Consider the following 20823-nt stretch of genomic DNA (forward strand, 5'->3'; position numbering starts at 1 on the left):
CCAGATAATTTGTAACTTAAACAGCTTAAAATTACAGAGTAATACTCTAGGACATACATTTAGCACTAATTTACTCTTCGCGATCACTTCCTCTAAAGTCTCATTTGTTTCCTCTTTCCACAGACTAATGAATGTATTAATTTCTGGGGATACTGAAGGATCAGGACTTCCATCACATTGAATGTAGTGATTCCACTGTGGAATAAAAATGTTGGAAGGGTCACAATGATGAAAATGCAAAGATTAAATAACTTTTTTCCAAGTATCAGTTCTCATAATCTAGTTTTCCCAATTTAGATAAAAAAAATTATGACTTTAACTGCCTACTTGAGATATCTCTATAATAACCAAATTCTCTTTATCAAAATAATTTATAAGCCTCAATAGTTCAAATAAATAGCAATTCTAGTAATTGTCATATTTTTAAAAAACAGTATTTATGAGTTGGTTTTGTTTTGCTTTCGTCTCTAAACATATAGCTCCTGTATTTACAAAAGCCAACACTCGGGCTAATTTCTACTTACCAAATTATTACTGTTTTTTGTGGGGTTTTTTTTCCAAATTATTACTAATTGTTAATCACCACTGTCATTTTAGTATGAGTTCTTCCATTCATTTTGCAGTCTATGAAACTTCTACACTTGTAATCATATTGTACTTTGCTTAAAATTATAGTGTAATCATCTTTTGCCTATTATTACAGTTTTTTCTTTTTCTCCTTATAAGAACCTTTATTTTTTTCCAAAGTTACACTGTTTTGAGCAATGCTAGATTGACTTAAGCTCAGTTTTCTATTTTAATTCAGAATAATTTCTTCAGTATAGATTCTCCCAAAATTAAATCAGAGTCAAAAGATACAAAAATTTCAAGGGTCTTATTATTGACAATAGTTTTCTACAAAGGTATGTGAATTTACTTTGCTACATGCAATATGACAGATTTGTCAAATTAGAGATGTTTTACAGACAAATTAAAAATCTGAGGGGATTAAAAAGGATATCAGAGTATAATTTCCTCTTGTGGCACACACAAACACACAAAATCAGTTTTACCTGAGAAAGCAATCTAGCATCTCGTTTCAACTTCTCTGCTTCAGGAAAACACTCCTCTAATAAATAAAGTTCTTCAAGTTCTTCATTCCTCCTTTCTAGATCCTGTTGCGTGGGGATACATTGGTGGGCTCTTTAATTTTAGCTTTATGTTTCACAGGTAGCATCTAAACTTTACTCGGCAAAATACTGAGTTTCAAAATGAACACTAAAATTAGTTTGAATGTAACTGGTATTTCCAAAAGGTTTCCTCTGAAACAGAGGTTTGCAAGTTATCTGCAGACACCTGGTGGGTTCCCAAGACTCTTCAGGGATCTGTGAGGTCAAATATGTCTTCATAATAATACTGAAATAGTATCTGCCTCTTTTGCAGTGTATACATTTACACTAATGGTGCAAAATGGTCTAAAATTGCTGGTGTCTCAGCACAAATCAAGGCACAAGCTATACTAGGAGTCATATTCTTTGGGGTTTGTGGGTGGTAAACAGCCATTTTCATATAAGAGTGACCTGAGGAAGTGAAAATTATTAATTTTGTTAAGTGTCAACCCTTCAGTATAAGTCTTTTGATTGTTCTATGTGCATAAAGCGAGAAGTATGCATAAAGTGCTTCTGCCATGTATCAAAGGACAAGGCTGTCTTGAGAAACCACTGCTTGCACGATTATTTGAGTATTTTGGCAGACACTCTCAAAAATGAATGCACTGAGTATGTCACTTTCAGGAAAGAATTAAAAGTATTTGTTACCAATAATAAAATTCAAGCTTTCAAATAAAAATTCAAATTAAACAAAAAAACTTGTATCGACCACTGTGAGCTTGACATTTTCTCAATCCTTAAAAACCTTTCTGATTTGATTGGGAAAGACATCAATGCATGTGATTTTTGGTAACTAATAATAAAAACGTGTCAACATTTGGAAGGAAATTATTCAGTAAACCAAGTTTTTCTAAGCAACCAATGTATGATATTTCAAAATCATACATGGATACAAGATCAATTTAAAGTGTAAGACAGATCAGTGTTTTATTATAACACTATGAAAACTTCATTGATATGATTTCACATTCCATATTAAGAAACTATGACTTACTGAGTTTTGGTATAGAATCAAAAAGAATATCCACAATTACCTGAAAGGCTATTACAATATTCCCCTTTTCCAACTATGATTCTGTGTGAGGCCAGATTTTCTTTATACACTTCGATAAAAACTCATTGTAACAGACAGAATACTGAATAGATATGAGAATCTAGCAGTCTTTTGTTAAGTCTGACATCAAAGAGACTTTAAAAACATAAACAATGACACTTATTTCTCTAATTTAAAAAACATAGAATGTGTGGTGATGAATGTTAACTAGACTTATTGGAATAATCATTTCACAATGTATACAAACATTGAATCACCATGTTTATACCTGAAACTAATACAATGTTATATGTCAATTATAACTCAATAATATATAATTATATGTACAATAGTTTTCTTCCTTAAAATGTTAATATATTTACTTATTTTTATTAATTTTTATTTTATATAATATTTAATGTCTATTAATATGACGTGTCTTAAAATTTCTCGGTTTGAGTTTCTAATGTGGTAAATATTGAGAAATATGACCCACATAAATAAATTTCCTTGGGGGGGGGCCTTCAATTTTTACCAGTTATGAGGCCTGTCGAGATCAGAACTACTGATATGAAAAATCCTGGTAATTCTGGTAAAAAAGAGAAGTAAAACTAAAATATGAGAGGTAGAATTTGAGTTTTGGGGGAGGAAGCCCTGTTTAATTATCTATAAAACAGATCGAGAAAAATAACTTAATGCCTACAAGCAAGGGCTCTGAAGCGAGACTATTTATGTCTAAGTCCTGGCTCTTCAACTCATTAGCTGCTTACCTTCCCTTTTCCTCAATTTCCTTATCTGTGAATTGTGGGTAATAATTTCACTTCTTTATGGTAGGATTAAAGGAGTTAAACCAGTTTACATAGGCCTATACATTAGTGGTAAGTATGGGGGAGAGTGACATTACATGACCAAACAGATCTGATAGCTACATAGTTTGTCTTCATTAATAACATTACTAATGTTTACATACTTTTGCTTCAAGTTGATGCCATTTTTCTCTCTCAATCCGTTGTCTTTCAACTCTTTCCATTTCTTCTTTTTCATGTTTCACACGGGCTTCCTCTAAAGAACCAAAAAAAATTTTTCTCAGTGATTAAATCAATCTAATTTTAATCCCTTAAAGTTACTTAAAATATTTTCAAGATATAATGGTAGTGAAATATTTTATAGAACTTACAGCCTATATTATGTGGTAGAAGTAAGACAAATGCTGGATTTCTTTCAAAAAAGTAACATGACTCAAACTTTCTGGCCAAAAAAAATAGGCCCATAATAATATTTCTCTTCTCCAAATTTATAGCAATCCAATAATAATTTTAAATAATAAAAAATGACAGAACTATCATAGGTAATTAAGGAGAGGTAAAATCTTCAGGAGATTTCCATAAGTTTCTTATATCTACATCATTAGAAGCAATTACCACTTTTCCTAAGTTCGTTTATGTATTTTGAGAGAGAGAGAGAGTGTGCACAGGTGTAAGCATGGGAGAGGTAAAGAGAAGGAGAGAGAGAATCCCAAGCATGTTCTGTGCTGTCAGCTCAGAGCCCAACAGGCCAATCTCACAAACTGTGAAATCATGACCTGGGTCGAAATCAAGAGTCAGATGCTTAACTGACTAAGCCACCCAGGCACCTCCAAAGCAATTACCTTAAACTTCTCTTGCTTTCACTATTAAATACGAAAGATATGTTGAAGAATATAAGTTTAATCCAATATAATAAAACTTTCCCCAAGTTCTAGATCCTGATACTGTATTCTTATCATGAGCCACCTAAAAAGGATTTAATAATGATTGTATATAAAAAAAAAAATCAACGTGGAACCTGAGGACAGACTTTTAAAACCTGAATTTGAATCCACAGGTTCTTTAAAAAAAAAATTATTTATTTATTTATTTATTTATTTATTTATTTATTTATTTATTTAGAGCACACAAGCAGTGGAGGGGCAGAGAGAGAAGGGGAGAGAGAATCCCAAGCAGGCTCCACCCTATATGTGGAGCCTGAGGTGGGGCTCCATCTCACAACTGTGGGATCACAACCTGAGTCGATATCAAGAGTCAGATGCTAAACCAACTAAGCCACCCAGGCACTCCCACACATGCTCTTGATGCTAAAAGGTATACCGGTTTTTTAAATCTCTTTTTGTTATTTTAAATAATAGATATTTTTATTAATTTTTAATTTACTTTTTTTTTTTTTACAAATGAAAATCCTCTTTAAATTTGGCAAAGGCATATTATTAAACTATAATAACTTAGGCTGTTCTGTGCATTTCTTGTTAGTGTCTATTTCCTATTTCCCATATTTAATGAATTTAAGTTTTAGAATCCGTACTGTAGAATTAGCACCAAAGCCCCTAATTTCATAGGTAAACATAAACATTTCAAGACATGATTGCCAGAGTTAGCAAATAAAAATACAAGATGCTCAGTTGAAGTTGAATTTCAGATAAATAGCCTTTTTTTGGGGGGGGGGGTTAAGTATGTTCCATATTGCATGGAACAAATTATCCCAAATCATCTATTATTTATCTGAAATTCAAACTTAACTGCACATTCTGTACTTTTTTTTAATGTTTATTTATTTTGAAAAACAGCATGCACAAGAGCTGGGGAGGGGCAGAGAGAGAGAGAGAGAGAGAGAGAGAGAGAGAGAGAAGGAGACAGAATCCCAAGCAGGCTCCACACTGTCAGGACAGAGCCCTCTGTGGGTCTCGATCAGATGGCTCTGAGATCATGACCTGAGTTTAAATGAAGAGTTGGATGCTTAACCAACTGAGCTTCCCAGGTGCCCCTCCGTGGGAATTCTGTATTTTATCTGGCAACTCCACTTCAAGATATATCTCAAAGTGATTGGTGCATAGTAACAAAACTTTCTGGGTACCCTTTAAATAGCAGATAACTATTTAAAAAACAGATGAAATTTGGGGCACCTGGGTGGCTCAGTCGGTTAAGGGTCTGACTTCAGCTCAGGTCATAATCTCACAGTTTGCAGGTTCCAGCCCCACGTAGGGCTCTGTGCTGACAGCTCAGAGCCTGAAGCCTGCTTAGGATTCTGTGTCTTCCTCTCTCTCTGTCCCTTCTCCACTCGCACAGTGTGTGTGTCTCTCTCTCAAAGATAAACATTAAAAAAATTTTTTTTAATTAAAAAATAAAGAAACAGATGAAATTTGAAAAATTGAAGAATTTTGAAAATTCTTTTTAAAAATATTGATGGGAATATAGAAATATCAACTATTGTTTAAGTCCCTGCATGTGAAAATAGTATCACTAAGTACTTTGTACCTTCCTCTTTTTGCCGTCTCTCCTCCTCCTCCTGTAGCTGCTTTAACCGTTCAGCTTTGGTGATTTTCTTCTTCCTGGCAGACTTAAATGTCATAACATAAAAAAAGGCTACTAATATACATATCTCTCAAATGCATAAAATACATACCTCTCAAACAGTAATTATGAAAAATACTTTTACTTCCATGAATCCAGTCTTTCATTCATTCAAATAAAGACTACCTATCCTGTACAAAGCCTTGCCTTAATGTATTGAGGACAAAGTATGGAAACAAGTAAGAAAAATAAGCAAAGTTATTAAAAGGCAACAGTGACGGTGACAATTTAATTATTATATAATTAATAGTATACAACTTAAATAAGCTTCTTATTCCCAGTTACCACATCTTTAAAATGGTGCTAAATAAGACCTCATTTTATTGTTGTAAAGATTAAAATAAAATATATGTAAAAACAGTTTTAATACTACTACATGCCTATAATAATTAAAAACATTTTTATGACTAACAGATATACAGAGAGTCATTTTTAAGTTTAGGGGAAGGAGAGATTATTTTCAACAATTGGAATGAAGTAAAATTTTTATAGAGCAGGTAGTATTTAAGTTTGTGCCCAGAAGATTTTAAGATGCAAATATGCAGGGAAGAGTATTTCCTATCTCAAGAAGAGGGAAATGCAGGCAATAAGATATGGAGATGGGATAGCACTGGAAAGGCCAACAAGTTCATGGACACTGGGGAGATTCCAAGGAAAGGTGATAGAAATGAAAATGGAAAAGAAGGTTGGAGCCTATGCTATAGAGGTTGGGCATTATTTTAAAAGAACTGGAAACCTCCTAAAAGTTTTGAGAAGGGCTATGGCTATTAAGAATTTTAGGATTTTGGAAGAAGATGGTGGCATAGGAGGATGCTGGGCTCACCACATCCTGCTGATCACTTAGATTCCACCCACACCTGCCTAAATAACCCAGGAAACCACCAGAAGACAAGCAGAATGGATTCTCTGGAGCCAAGCTTAGACGAGAGGCCACGGAAGAGGGTAGGAAGAGCGAGAGGCGATGCGCGCTACACGGACTGGCAGGAGGGAGCCGGGGTGAAGGGGCAGCCCGCTGGCCAAGCAGAACCTCCGAATCTGGCTGGCAAAAGCGGAGGGGCTGGATGGAGTGTGTTCGGACAGCAAGCAGGACTTAACATCTGGAAGGTTATAAGCTAACAGCTCTGCTCGGAGAGTGGGAGGGCTGGAGGACAACAGGAGGGAGAGTTGTTGAGCCCCAGACGACACAGCGTAGGTTGCCAGGGGACAAAGGCACTCGCCAGCTCCATCTCCCTCGCCCATCCTCCAGCCAAAACCCCAAAGGGAACGAGTTCCTGTCAGGGAACTTGCTTGCACCGTGCAAACACCCAACACTGTGCTTCTGCGGATCCATCCCACTGGTGGGTCTGACTCCCTCCTGGTGCTGCAGGGCCCCTCCCGAAGCGGATCACCGAAGAATAAGCGAGCTGAGCCTGCCCCTCCTGCCCCTGTGCACCTTGCCGATCCACCACAGCTAATACGCCAGATCCCCAGCACCACAAGCCTGGCAGTGTGCAAGTAGCCCAGACAGCCACACCACCCCAAAGTGAATCCCGCCCCTAGGAGAGGGGAAGAGAAGGTTCACACCAGTCTGACTGTGGCCCCAGCGGTGGGCTGGGGGCAGACATCAGGTCTGACTGCGGCTCCGCCCACCAACGCGAGTTATTCAAGACAGCACAGGGGAAGTGCCCTGTAGTTCCCTACCACATCATGAACTATCCAAAATGATGAAACGGAAGAATTCCCCTCAAAAGAATCTCCAGGAAATAATGACAGCTAACAAACTGATCAAAAAGGACTTAAACAATATAACAGAAAGTGAATTTAGAATAATAGTCATAAAATTAATTGCTGGGCTTGAAAAGAGTATAGAGGACAGCAGAGAATCTATTGCTACAGACATCAAGGGACTAAGGAACAGCCAGGAGGAGCTAAAAAATGCTATAAATGAGCTACAAAATAAAATGGAGACAACCACAGCTCGGATTGAAGAGGCAGAGGAGAGAACAGGTGAATTGGAAGATAAAATTATGGAAAAAGAGGAAGCTGAGAAAAAGAGAGATTAAAAAGTCCAGGAGTATGAGGGGAAAATTAAAGAACTAAGTGATGCACTAGTAAATCTACGCATAATTGGTATTCCAGAGGAGGAAGAGAGAGGGAAAGGTGCTGAAGGGGTACTTGAAGAAATAATAGCTGAGAACTTCCCTGATCTGGGGAAGGAAAAAGGCATTGAAATCCAAGAGGCACAGAGAACTCCCTTCAGACGTAACTTGAATCGACCTTCTGCATGACATATCATACTGAAACTGGCAAAATACAAGGATAAAGAGAAAATTGTGAAAGCAGCTAGGGATAAACGTGCTCTAACATATAAAGGGAGACCGATAAGACTCGTGACTGATCTCTCTTTTGAAACTTGGCAGGCCAGAAAGGAATGGCAGGAAATCGTCAATGTGATGAACAGAAAAAATATGCAGCTGAGAATCCTTTATCCAGCAAATCTGTCGTTTAGAATATAAGTAGAGATAAAGGTCTTCCCAAACAAACAAAAGCTGAAGGAATTCATCACCACCAAACCAGCCCTACAAGAGATCCTAAAGGGGATCCTGTGAGACAAAGTACCAGAGACATCGCTACAAGCATGAAACCTATGGACATCACAATGACTTTAAACCCATATCTTTCTATAATAACACTGAACGTAAATGGACTAAATGTGGCAACCAAAAGACATAGGGTATCAGAATGGATAAAAAAACAAGACCCATTTATTTGCTGTCTACAAGAGACTCATTTTAGACCTGAGGACACCTTCAGATTGAAAGTGAGGGGATGGAAAACTATTTATCATGCTACTGGAAGTCAAAAGAGAGCTGGAGTAGCCATACTTACATCAGACAAACTAGACTTTAAATTAAAGGCTGCAACAAGAGATGAAGAAGGGCATCTTCTCATATATAATAATATATGTATATATATATATATACATATATTATATATATATTATATATATATATATAATATATATATAATAATTACAGGGTCTATCCATCAGGAAGAGCTAACAATTATAAATGTCTATGCACCGAATACAGGAGCCCCCAAATATATAAAACAATTACAAACATAAGCAACCTTATTGATAAGAATGTGGTAATTGCAGGGGACTTTAACACCCAACTTACAACAATGGATAGATCATCTAGACACACGGTCAATAAGGAAACAAGGGCCCTGAATGATGCATTGGATCAGATGGACTTGACAGATATATTTAGAACTCTGCATCCCAAAGCACCAGAATATACTTTCTTTTTGAGTGCACATGGAACATTCTCCAAGATAGATCACATACTGGGTCACAAAACAGCCCTTCATAAGTATAAAAGAACTGAGATCATACCATGCACATTTTCAGATCACAATGCTATGAAACTTGGTATCAACCACAGGAAAAAGTCTGGAAAACCTCCAAAAGCATGGAGGTTAAAGAACACCCTAGTAAAGAATGAATTGGTCAACCTGGCAATTAGAGAAGAAATTAAAAAATATACGGAAACAAACAAAAATGAATACACAACAATCCAAAAGCTTTGGGATGCAGCAAAGCAGTCCTGAGAGGAAAATACATTGCAATCCAGGCCTATCTCAAGAAACAAGAAAAATCCCCAATACAAAATCTAACAGCATACCTAAAGGAAATAGAAGCAGAACAGCAAAGACAGCCCAAACCCAGCAGAAGAAGAGAAATAATAAAGATCAGAGCAGAAATAAACAATATAGAATCTAAAAAAAAACTGTAGAGCAGATCAATGAAACCAAGAGTTGGTTTTTTGAAAAAATAAACAGAAAGGATGAACCTCTAGCCAGGCTTCTCAAAAAGAAAAGGGAGATGACCCAAATACATAAAATCATGAATGAAAATGGAATTATTACAACCAATCCCTCAGAAATACAAGCAATTATCAGGGAATACTATGAAAAACTATATGCCAACAAACTGGACAACCTGGAAGAAATGGACAAATTCCTAAACACCCACACACTTCCAAAACTCAAACAGGAGGAAATAGAAAGCTTGAACAGACTCATAACCAGCGAAGAAATTGAATCTGTTATCAAAAACCTCCCAAAAAATAAGAGTCCAGAACAAGATGGCTTCCCAGGGGAGTTCTACCAGACGTTTAAAGCAGAGATAATAGGGGCGCCCGGGTGGCTCAGTAGGTTAAGTGTCCCACTTCGGCTCAGGTCATGATTTCACGGTCCGTGGGTTCGAGCCCCGCATCAGGCTCTGTGCTGGCAGCTCAGACTGGAGACTGTTTCAGATTCTGTGTCTCCCTCTTTCTCTGACCCTCCCCTGTTCATGCTCTCTCTCTGTCTCAAAAATAAATAAATGTTAAAAAAAAAAATAAAGCAAAGATAATACCTATCCTTCTCAAGCTATTCCAAAAAATAGAAACGGAAGGAAAACTTCCAGACTCATTCTATGAAGCCAGCATTACTTTGATTCCTAAACCAGACAGAGACCCAGTAAAAAAAGAGAACTACAGGCCAATAGCCCTGATGAATATGGATGCAAAAATTCTCAATAAGACACTAGCAAATCGAATTCAACAGTATATAAAAAGAATTATTCACCATGATGAAGTGGGATTCATTCCTGGAATGCAGGGCCGGTTCAACATTAGCAAATCAATCAACATGATACATCACATTAATAAAAAAAAAGATAAGAACCATATGATCCTGTCAATCGATGCAGAAAAAGCATTTGACAAAATACACCATCCTTTCTTAATAAAAACCCTCGAGAAAGCCGGGATAGAAGGAACATACTTAAACATCATAAAAGCCATTTACGAAAAGCCCACAGCTAACATCATCCTCAATGGGGAAAAACTGAGAGCTTTTTCCCTGAGATCAGGAACACGACAGGGATGTCCACTCTCACCGCTGTTGTTTAACACAGTGTTGCAAGTTCTAGCATCAGCAATCAGACAACAAAAGGAAATCAAAGGCATCAAAATTGGCAAAGATGAAGTCAAGCTTTCACTTTTTGCAGATGACATGATATTATACATGGAAAACCTGGTAGACTCCACCAAAAGTCTGCTAGAACTGATACATGAATTCAGCAAAGGCACAGGATACAAAATCAATGTACAGAAATCAGTTGCATTCTTATACACTGATAATGAAGCAACAGAAAGACAAATAAAGAAACTGATCCCATTCACAATTGCACCAAGAAGCAGAAAATACCTAGGAATAAATCTAACCAAAGATGTAAAGGATCTGTATGCTGAAAACTATAGAAAGCTTATGAAGGAAATTGAAGAAGATATAAAGAAATGGAAAATCATTCCGTGCTCATGGGATGGAAGAATAAATATTGTCAAAATGTCAATACTACCCAAAGCTATCTACACATTCAATGCAATCCCAATCAAAATTGCATCATCACTCTTCTCGAAGCTAGAACAAGCAATCCTAAAATTTCTATGGAACCACAAAAGGCCCCGAATAGCCAACGTAATTTTGAAGAAGAAGACCAAAGCAGGAGGCATCACAATCCCAGACTTCAGCCTCTACTACAAAGTTGTAATCATCAAGACAGCATGGTATTGGCACAAAAACAGACACATAGACCAATGGAATAGAATAGAAACCCCAGAACTAGACCCACAAAAGTATGGCCAACTAATCTTTGACAAAGCAGGAAAGAACATCCAATGGAAAAAAGACAGTCTCTTTAACAAATGGTGTTGGGAGAACTGGACAGCAACATGCAGAAGATTGAAACTAGACCACTTTCTCACACCATTCACAAAAATAAACTCAAAATGGATAAAGGACCTGAATGTGAGATACAAAACCATCAAAACCCTAGAGGAGAAAACAGGAAAAGACCTCTCTGACCTCACCCGTAGCAATTTCTTACTTGACACATCCCCAAAGGCAAGGGAATTAAAAGCAAAAATGAACTACTGGGACCTCATGAAGATAAAAAGCTTCTGCACAGCAAAGGAAACAACCAACAAAACTAAAAGGCAACCAACGGAATGGGAAAAGATATTTGCAAATGACATATCGGACAAAGGGCTAGTATCCAAAATCTACAAAGAGCTCACCAAACTCCACACCCGAAAAACAATCCAGTGAAGAAATGGGCAGAAAACATGAATAGACACTTCCCTAAAGAAGACATCCGGATGGCCAACAGGCACATGAAAAGATGCTCAACGTCGCTCCTCATCAGGGAAATACAAATGAAAACCACACTCAGATATCACCTCACGCCAGTCAGAGTGGCCAAAATGAACAAATCAGGAGACTATAGATGCTGGAGAGGATGTGGAGAAACGGGAACCCTCTTGCACTGTTGGTGGGAATGCAAACTGGTGCAACCGCTCTGGAAAACAGTGTGGAGGTTCCTCAAAAAATTAAAAATAGACCTACTCTATGACCCAGCAATAGCACTGCTAGGAATTTACCCAAGGGATACAGGAGTACTGATGCATAGGGGCACTTGTACCCCAATGTTTATAGCAGCACTCTCAACAATAGCCAAATTATGGAAAGAGCCTAAATGTTCATCAACTGATGAATGGATAAAGAAATTGTGGTTTATATACACAATGGAGTACTACATGGCAATGAGAAAGAATGAAATATGGCCCTTTGTAGCAACGTGGATGGAACTGGAGAGTGTGATGCTAAGTGAAATAAGCCATACAGAGAAAGATAGATACCATATGTTTCACTCTTAGGTGGATCCTGAGAAACTTAACAGGAACCCATGGGGGAGGGGAAGGAAAAAAAAAAGAGAGGTCAGAGTGGGAGAGAGCGAAAGCTAAGAGACTCTTAAAAACTGAGAACAAACTGAGGGCTGATGGGGGGTGGGAGGGAAGGGAGGGTGGGTGATGGGTATTGAAGAGGGCATCTTTTGGGATGAGCACTGGGTGTTGTATGGAAAACAATTTGACGATAAATTTCATATATTAAAAAAAATACAATTTTAAAAAACTAACCTTGTATTAGGAAAAAATGATTATGAAGAAGATACCATTTGAGTGACTATTAACAGCAGTTACTAAAACTAAAGTCATGACTGTAAATACTGATAGGAGAATGGGTCCAATAAATATTATATCAACTAACTTATTTGATATAACTAAAACTGGAGACAAGGAGAGGAATGAGTTAAAGAAGAGTCAAAAAGAAAAACTGTAGTCTAGAACAAGCAAATTTGAAAGAAACACTGTTGAAAGGAGTTTGAATATGATTAATATGAAGTGCTAGTAGGGCATCCAGGCAATGTTTACAGACACTGAACTTGGGGAACTGAGGATTAGCAAACAGATCAGGGCTACAGAATACAAGTTTGAGAACTATCTTGGTGGTAACCACCTCCCCTCCATTTTCCCTAAAGGAAAGTATAGGAAGAAAAGAGGACTATCTAAATTTAGCAATCAATAGAATGGTTAATCCTTGGAATATACAGACTTTTGGATGACTATCTTCTCTTTTTGGCTCACCCACTGCAGAATGCTCCACTGGAATCTCCAATCCATTAGCCCTATCACGTCTTCCTTGTTTATCAACCCCCTCATACCTTCACTTCTTTACCCAGGTTAGATTTCACAGCTCATCACATAATCACTACTTTATATATTTCCACCTCCCCTATTTCTCTGTCCCTCTGAGAAGCTCCGCTGGCAAATTCTTAGTTCTAGTGAAACTCAATTCTCCCATTTATTATGCATTAGTAATATAAGCAGCTGAAACTTGCCAGAGAAAAATACATGAGTGCAAATTTATTTTTTTTAAGTGTGCAAATTTATTAACACAAATTTTAAACAGACTTTGTACCATCCAGTATTCCTACTACTATTTCATTCCCCTCACTCTTCAAACCTGCAAAATACTCTCCTCTTTCCTGCTCTCGGCTGTTGACCTTCTCTCTCATATCACCAGAAACTCTGGAATAATCTCGGTTCCACGCCCAAATCTTTGTACCTAGCTTTGTCTGCCTTCCCTCCCATTATGGTTTATGATCTAATGTAACATACTTCTGCTATTTAAGGCTGAACCTGCCGATGTTACACTGGATCTTATCCTTTATTGCCTATTTAATAAGACTTGGCTCCTGTAATTAATACCTCTAGTTATTCATAAATTTCTCCCTCCCTAGATTTCACATCCCTTTCCATCTTCTGCTCCAATTTTGTTACCCTTTGTATGAGACGACCTAAAGAAGACTTGCCTAACTGCTTCCACTTTCCCATTTTCTTCATGGACCACTCCAGTCAGGCTTTCATTTCTATTTCTCTATTAAAACCTCTCTTGTCAAGGAATCAAGATTGCCATGTTTCCAATGCTAATGGTCAATTTTCAGCCCTCATTTTACCCATCTGTCATCATCATTTGACCAAGTCTTCTTCCTTCTTGAATTATTTTTTTTCGTGAGGCCTTTAGGTTACAACTGTCTGATTTTGCTTCTTCTCTCATAGGTCCCTCCTCTGCAGACTTCTTTTCTGGCTTCTCCTTCAGCTTCAGCTATGGCTAGTCAGTAACTTTTAAAATCATTTAAAACTTTTTTTAATTTTAAATTTTAAATTTTTTTGAAAAGCCAACTACTCCCCTTCACACATTTTTAACTTGGCATTGAAAACTTTTCATCATAAGTTTAAATAGCTACAAACGTATTTTCCAGTATAAAATAAAACTTTTACATCTCTTTCTAAAATATATTCATCACTATATAAAATACACCCAATACAATCTACATATCATAGTGATTGAATAGCCAATATCATCTATTTTTTAAAATATGAACAAGATTCTTTAATAAAAACTTTAATCCTTTTTCTCTTTGACCTCATATTTCATTCGACTTCTCTCACAGAACCTTATCCTAATGTAATATACTTGAAAAACTTTTGTTGATCGTATTTATCTGTTACAAAAGTATGTACAAAAATTTTAAGAGTGACGGAAGATGGCGGCGTAGGAGGACGCTGGGCTCACCGCGCATCCTGCTGATCACTTAGATTCCACCTACACCTGCCTAAATAACCCAGAAAACCGCGAGAGGATTAGCAGAACGGAGTCGCCGGAGCCAAGTGCAGACGAGTGGCCCACGGAAGAGGGTAGGAAGGGCGGCCAGGCGGTGCGCGCTCCATGGACTGGCGGGAGGGAGCCGGGGCGCAGGGGCGGCTCGCCGGCCAAGCAGAGCCCTCGAGTCTGGCTGGCAAAAGCGGAGGGGCCTGACGGACTGTGTTCTGACAGCAAGCGCGACTTAGCGTCTGGGAGGTCATAAGTTAACAGCTCTGCTCGGAAAGTGGGAAGACTGGAGGACAAAGGGAGGGAGAGCTGCTGAGCCCCCGGAGGACAGAGCTCAGTTTGGCGGGGAACAAAGGCGCTCGCCAGCGCCATCTCCCCCGCCCATCCCCCAGCCAAAATCCCAAAGAGAACCAGTTCCTGCCAGGGAACTTGCTCGCTCCGCACAAACACCCAACTCTGCGCTTCTGCGGAGCAAAACCTCTGGCAGCAGATCTGACTCCCTCCCGCTGCCACAGGGCTCCTCCTGAAGTGGATCACCTAAGGAGAAGCGAGCTAAGCCTCCCCTCCTGCCCCCATGCACCTTGCCTACCCACCCCAGCTAATACGCCAGATCTCCAGCATCACAAGCCTGGCAGTGTGCAAGTAGCCCAGACAGGCCACGCCACCCCACAGTGAATCCTGCCCCTAGGAGAGGGGAAGAGAAGTCACACACCAGTCTGACTGTGGCCCCAGCGGTGGGCTGGGGGCAGACATCAGGTCTGACTGCGGCCCCGCCCACCAACTCCAGTTATACACCACAGCACAGGAGAAGTGCCCTGCAGGTCCTCACCACGCCAGGGACTATCCAAAATGACCAAGCGGAAAAATTCCCCTCAGAAGAATCTCCAGGAAATAACAACAGCTAATGAGCTGATCAAAAAGGATTTAAATAATATAACAGAAAGTGAATTTAGAATAATAGTCATAAAATGAATCGCTGGGCTTGAAAACAGTATACAGGACAGCAGAGAATCTCTTGCTACAGAGATCAAGGGACTAAGGAACAGTCACGAGGAGCTGAAAAATGCTTTAAATGAAATGCAAAACAAAATGGAAACCACCACGGCTCAGATTGAAGAGGCAGAGGAGAGAATAGGTGAACCAGAAGTTATGGAAAAAGAGGAAGCTGAGAAAAAGAGAGATAAAAAAATCCAGGAGTATGAGGGGAAAATTAGAGAACTAAGTGATACACTAAAAAGAAATAATATATGCATAATTGGTATCCCAGAGGAGGAAGAGAGAGGGAAAGGTGCTGAAGGGGTACTTGAAGAAATAATAGCTGAGAACTTCCCTGAACTGGGGAAGGAAAAAGGCATTGAAATCCAAGAGGCACAGAGAACTCCCTTCAGACGTAACTTGAATCGATCTTCTGCATGACATATCATAGTGAAACTGGCAATATACAAGGATAAAGAGAAAATTCTGAAAGCAACAAGGGGTAAACGTGCCCTCACATATAAAGGGAGACCTATAAGACTCGTGACTGATCTCTCTTTTGAAACTTGGCAGGCCAGAAAGAATTGGCACGAGATTTTCAGGGTGCTAGACAGAAAAAATATGCAGCCGAGAATCCTTTACCCAGCAAGTCTGTCATTTAGAATAGAAGGAGAGATAAAGGTCTTCCCAAACAAACAAAAACTGAAGGAATTTGTCACCACTAAACCAGCCCTACAAGAGATCCTAAGGGGGACCCTGTGAGACAAAGCACCAGAGACATCACTACAAGCATAAAACATACAGACATCACAATGACTCTCAACCCGTATCTTTCTATAATAACACTGAATGTAAATGGATTAAATGCGCCAACCAAAAGACATAGGGTATCAGAATGGATAAAAAAACAAGACCCATCTATTTGCTGTCTATAAGAGACTCATTTTAGACCTGAGGACACCTTTAGATTGAGAGTGAGGGGATGGAGAACTATTTATCATGCGACTGGAAGCCAAAAGAAAGCTGGAGTAGCCATACTTATATCAGACAAACTAGACTTTAAATTAAAGGCTGTAACAAGAGATGAAGAAGGACATTACATAATACTTACAGGGTCTATCCACCAGGAAGAGCTAACAATTATAAATGTCTTTGCGCCGAATACCGGAGCCCCCAAATATATAAAACAATTACTCATAAACATAAGCAACCTTATTGATAAGAATGTGGTAATTGCAGGGGACTTTAACACCCAACTTACAACAATGGATAGATAATCTAGACACATGGTCAATAAAGAAACAAGGGCCCTGAATGAGACATTGGATCAGATGGACTTGACAGATATATTTAGAACTTTGCATCCCAAAGCAACAGAATATACTTTCTTCTCGAGTGCACATGGAACATTCTCCAAGATAGATCATATACTGGGTCACAAAACAGCCCTTCATAAGTTCACAAGAATTGAAATTATACCATGCATACTTTCAGACCACAATGCTATGAAGCTTGAAATCAACCACAGGAAAAGTCTGGAAAACCTCCAAAAGCATGGAGGTTAAAGAACACCCTAGTAAAGAATGAATTGGTCAACCAGGCAATTAGAGAAGAAATTCAAAAATATATGGAAACAAACGAAAATGAAAATACAACAATCCAAATGCTTTGGGACGCAGCGAAGGCAGTCCTGAGAGGAAAATACATTGCAATCCAGGCCTATCTCAAGAAACAAGAAAAATCCCAAATACAAAATCTAACAGCATACCTAAAGGAAATAGAAGCAGAACAGCAAAGACAGCCCAAACCCAGCAGAAGAAGAAAAATAATAAAGATCAGAGCAGAAATAAACAATATAGAATCTAAAAAAACTGTAGAGCAGATCAACGAAACCAAGAGTTGGTTTTTTGAAAAAATAAACAAAATTGACAAACCTTTAGCCAGGCTTCTCAAAAAGAAAAGGGAGATGACCCAAATAGATAAAATCATGAATGAAAATGGAATTATTACAACCAATCCCTCAGAAATACAAACAATTATCAGGGAATACTATGAAAAACTATATGCCAACAAACTGGACAACCTGGAAGAAATGGACAAATTCCTGAACACCCACACTCTTCCAAAACTCACTCAGGAGGAAATAGAAAGCTTGAACAGACCCATAACCAGCGAAGAAGTTGAATCGGTTATCAAAAATCTCCCAACAAATAAGAGTCCAGGACCAGATGGCTTCCCAGGGGAGTTCTACCAGATGTTTAAAGCAGAGATAATACCTATCCTTCTCAAGCTATTCCAAGAAATAGAGAGGGAAGGAAAACTTCCAGACTCATTCTATGAAGCCAGTATTACTTTGATTCCTAAACCAGACAGAGACCCAGTAAAAAAAGAGAACTACAGGCCAATATCCCTGATGAATATGGATGCAAAAATTCTCAATAAGACACTAGCAAATCGAATTCAACGGCATATAAAAAGAATTATTCACCATGATCAAGTGGGATTCATTCCTGGGATGCAGGGCTGGTTCAACATTTGCAAATCAATCAACGTGATACATCATATTAACAAAAAAAAAGAGAAGAACCATATGATCCTGTCAATCGATGCAGAAAAGGCCTTTGACAAAATCCAGCACCCTTTCTTAATAAAAACCATTGAGAGAGTCGGGATAGAAGGAACATACTTAAAGATCATAAAAGCCATTTATTAAAAGCCCACAGCTAACATCATCCTCAACGGGGAAAAACTGAGAGCTTTTTCCTTGAGATCAGGAACACGACAGGGATGCCCACTCTCACCGCTGCTGTTTAACATAGTGCTGGAAGTTCTAGCATCAGCAATCAGACAACAAAAGGAAATCAAAGGCATCAAAATTGGCAAAGATGAAGTCAAGCTTTCGCTTTTTGCAGATGACATGATATTATACATGGAAAATCCGATAGACTCCACCAAAAGTCTGCTAGAACTGATACATGAATTCAGCAAAGTTGCAGGATACAAAATCTATGTACAGAAATCAGTTGCATTCTTATACACTAACAATGAAGCAACAGAAAGACAAATAAAGAAACTGATCCCATTCACAATTGCACCAAGAAGCATAAAATACCTAGGAATAAATCTAACCAAAGATGTAAAGGATCTGTATGCTGAAAACTATAGAAAGCTTATGAAGGTAATTGAAGAAGATTTAAAGAAATGGAAAGACATTCCCTGCTCATGGATTGGAAGAATAAATATTGTCAAAATGTCAATACTACCCAAAGCTATCTACACATTCAATGCAATCCCAATCAAAATTGCACCAGCATTCTTCTCGAAACTACAACAAGCAATCCTAAAATTCATATGGAACCACAAAAGGCCCCGAATAGCCAAAGTAATTTTGAAGAAGAAGACCAAAGCAGGAGGCATCACAATCCCAGACTTTACCCTCTACTACAAAGCTGTCATCATCAAGACAGCATGGTATTGGCACAAAAACAGACACATAGACCAATGGAATAGGATAGAAACCCCAGAACTAGACCCACAAACGTATGGCCAACTAATCTTTGACAAAGCAGGAAAGAACATCCAATGGAAAAAAGACAGTCTCTTTAACAAATGGTGCTGGGAGAACTGGACAGCAACATGCAGAAGGTTGAAACTAGACCACTTTCTCACACCATTCACAAAAATAAACTCAAAATGGATAAAGGACCTGAATGTGAGACAGGAAACCATCAAAACCTTAGAGGAGAAAGCAGGAAAAGACCTCTCTGACCTCAGCCGTAGCAATCTCTTACACGACACATCCCCAAAGGCAAGGGAATTAAAAGCAAAAGTGAATTACTGGGACCTTATGAAGATAAAAAGCTTCTGCACAGCAAAGGAAACAACCAACAAAACTAAAAGGCAACCAACGGAATGGGAAAAGATATTTGCAAATGACATATCGGACAAAGGGCTGGTATCCAAAATCTATAAAGAGCTCACCAAACTCCACACCCGAAAAACAAATAACCCAGTGAAGAAATGGGCAGAAAACATGAATAGACACTTCTCTAAAGAAGACATCCGGAAGGCCAACAGGCACATGAAAAGATGTTCAGCGTCGCTCCTTATCAGGGAAATACAAATCAAAACCACACTCAGGTATCACCTCACGCCAGTCAGAGTGGCCAAAATGAACAAATCAGGAGACTATAGATGCTGGAGAGGATGTGGAGAAAGGAGAACCCTCTTGCACTGTTGGTGGGAATGCAAACTGGTGCAGCCACTCTGGAAAGCAGTGTGGAGGTTCCTCAGAAAATTAAAAATAGACCTACCCTATGACCCAGCAATAGCACTGCTAGGAATTTACCCAAGGGATACAGGAGTACTGATGCATAGGGGCACTTGTACCCCAGTGTTCATAGCAGCACTCTCAACAATAGCCAAATTATGGAAAGAGCCTAAATGTCCATCAACTGATGAATGGATAAAGAAATTGTGGTTTATATACACAATGGAGTACTACGTGGCAATGAGAAAAAATGAAATATGGCCCTTTGTAGCAACGTGGATGGAACTGGAGAGTGTGATGCTAAGTGAAATAAGCCATACAGAGAAAGACAGATACCATATGGTTTCACTCTTATGTGGATCCTGAGAAACTTAACAGGAACCCATGGGGGAGGGGAAGGAAAAAAAAAAAAAAAGAGGTTAGAGTGGGAGACAGCCAAAGCATAAGAGACTGTTAAAAACTGAGAACAAACTGAGGGTTGATGGGGGGTGGGAGGGAGGAGAGGGTGGGTGATGGGTATTGAGGAGGGCATCTTTTGGGATGAGCACTGGAGTTGTATGGAAACCAATTTGACAATAAATTTCATATATAAAAAAAAAATTTAAATATTTAATTCCTTGCCTCTAAGTTTCCGGGTAATAAAAAATTTGCTCTGGATTTAATCTCATAATTATTTTCAGTATACAAATGAACCAAGCAGCATATTATATTACAAATTTTGGTAAGCAAACATGAAATTGCTCATGATCCATGGATAGATATTAGCTATTGCTGAATTAAACAAGGATTCAGATGGATTCTACTTTTTACAAATAGAAGAAATTAGAAATCTGATTTATATTTAAAAGCCAGTGGAAAACAGGTTTGTAACAGCTATCTCATGCAGTTCTTTGCATCCTTCCCATATCAGATATCAAAAATTACATTGACTTACCAAAAAAAGAGCACCTAGAGATAATCATTGACATTTGT

At 38.4% G+C, this 20823-nt stretch overlaps 1 protein-coding gene across 8 annotated transcripts in view; it reads right to left on the bottom strand.

Annotated features, from left to right (window-relative positions):
- DNAI7 (dynein axonemal intermediate chain 7) overlaps nt 1-20823 on the bottom strand; it is an 81680-nt gene that overhangs the window by 45786 nt on the left and 15071 nt on the right. For 4 of the 8 annotated variants that reach the window (XM_045061556.1, XM_023256847.2, XM_023256852.2 and 1 more), the window contains 4 exons: nt 5469-5550; nt 3152-3243; nt 1053-1154; nt 58-195 (listed from right to left, as the gene is read on the bottom strand). In XM_045061556.1, coding sequence (XP_044917491.1) covers nt 58-195; nt 1053-1154; nt 3152-3243; nt 5469-5550 — 414 coding nt within the window. The remainder of the gene's footprint in view (nt 1-57; nt 196-1052; nt 1155-3151; nt 3244-5468; nt 5551-20823) is intronic. The other 4 variants (XM_023256849.2, XM_023256850.2, XM_023256848.2 and 1 more) reach the window with 3 other exon arrangements.

This window comes from Felis catus, chromosome B4 (genome assembly GCF_018350175.1).
Source record: "Felis catus isolate Fca126 chromosome B4, F.catus_Fca126_mat1.0, whole genome shotgun sequence".
Taxonomy (NCBI): domain Eukaryota; kingdom Metazoa; phylum Chordata; class Mammalia; order Carnivora; family Felidae; genus Felis; species Felis catus.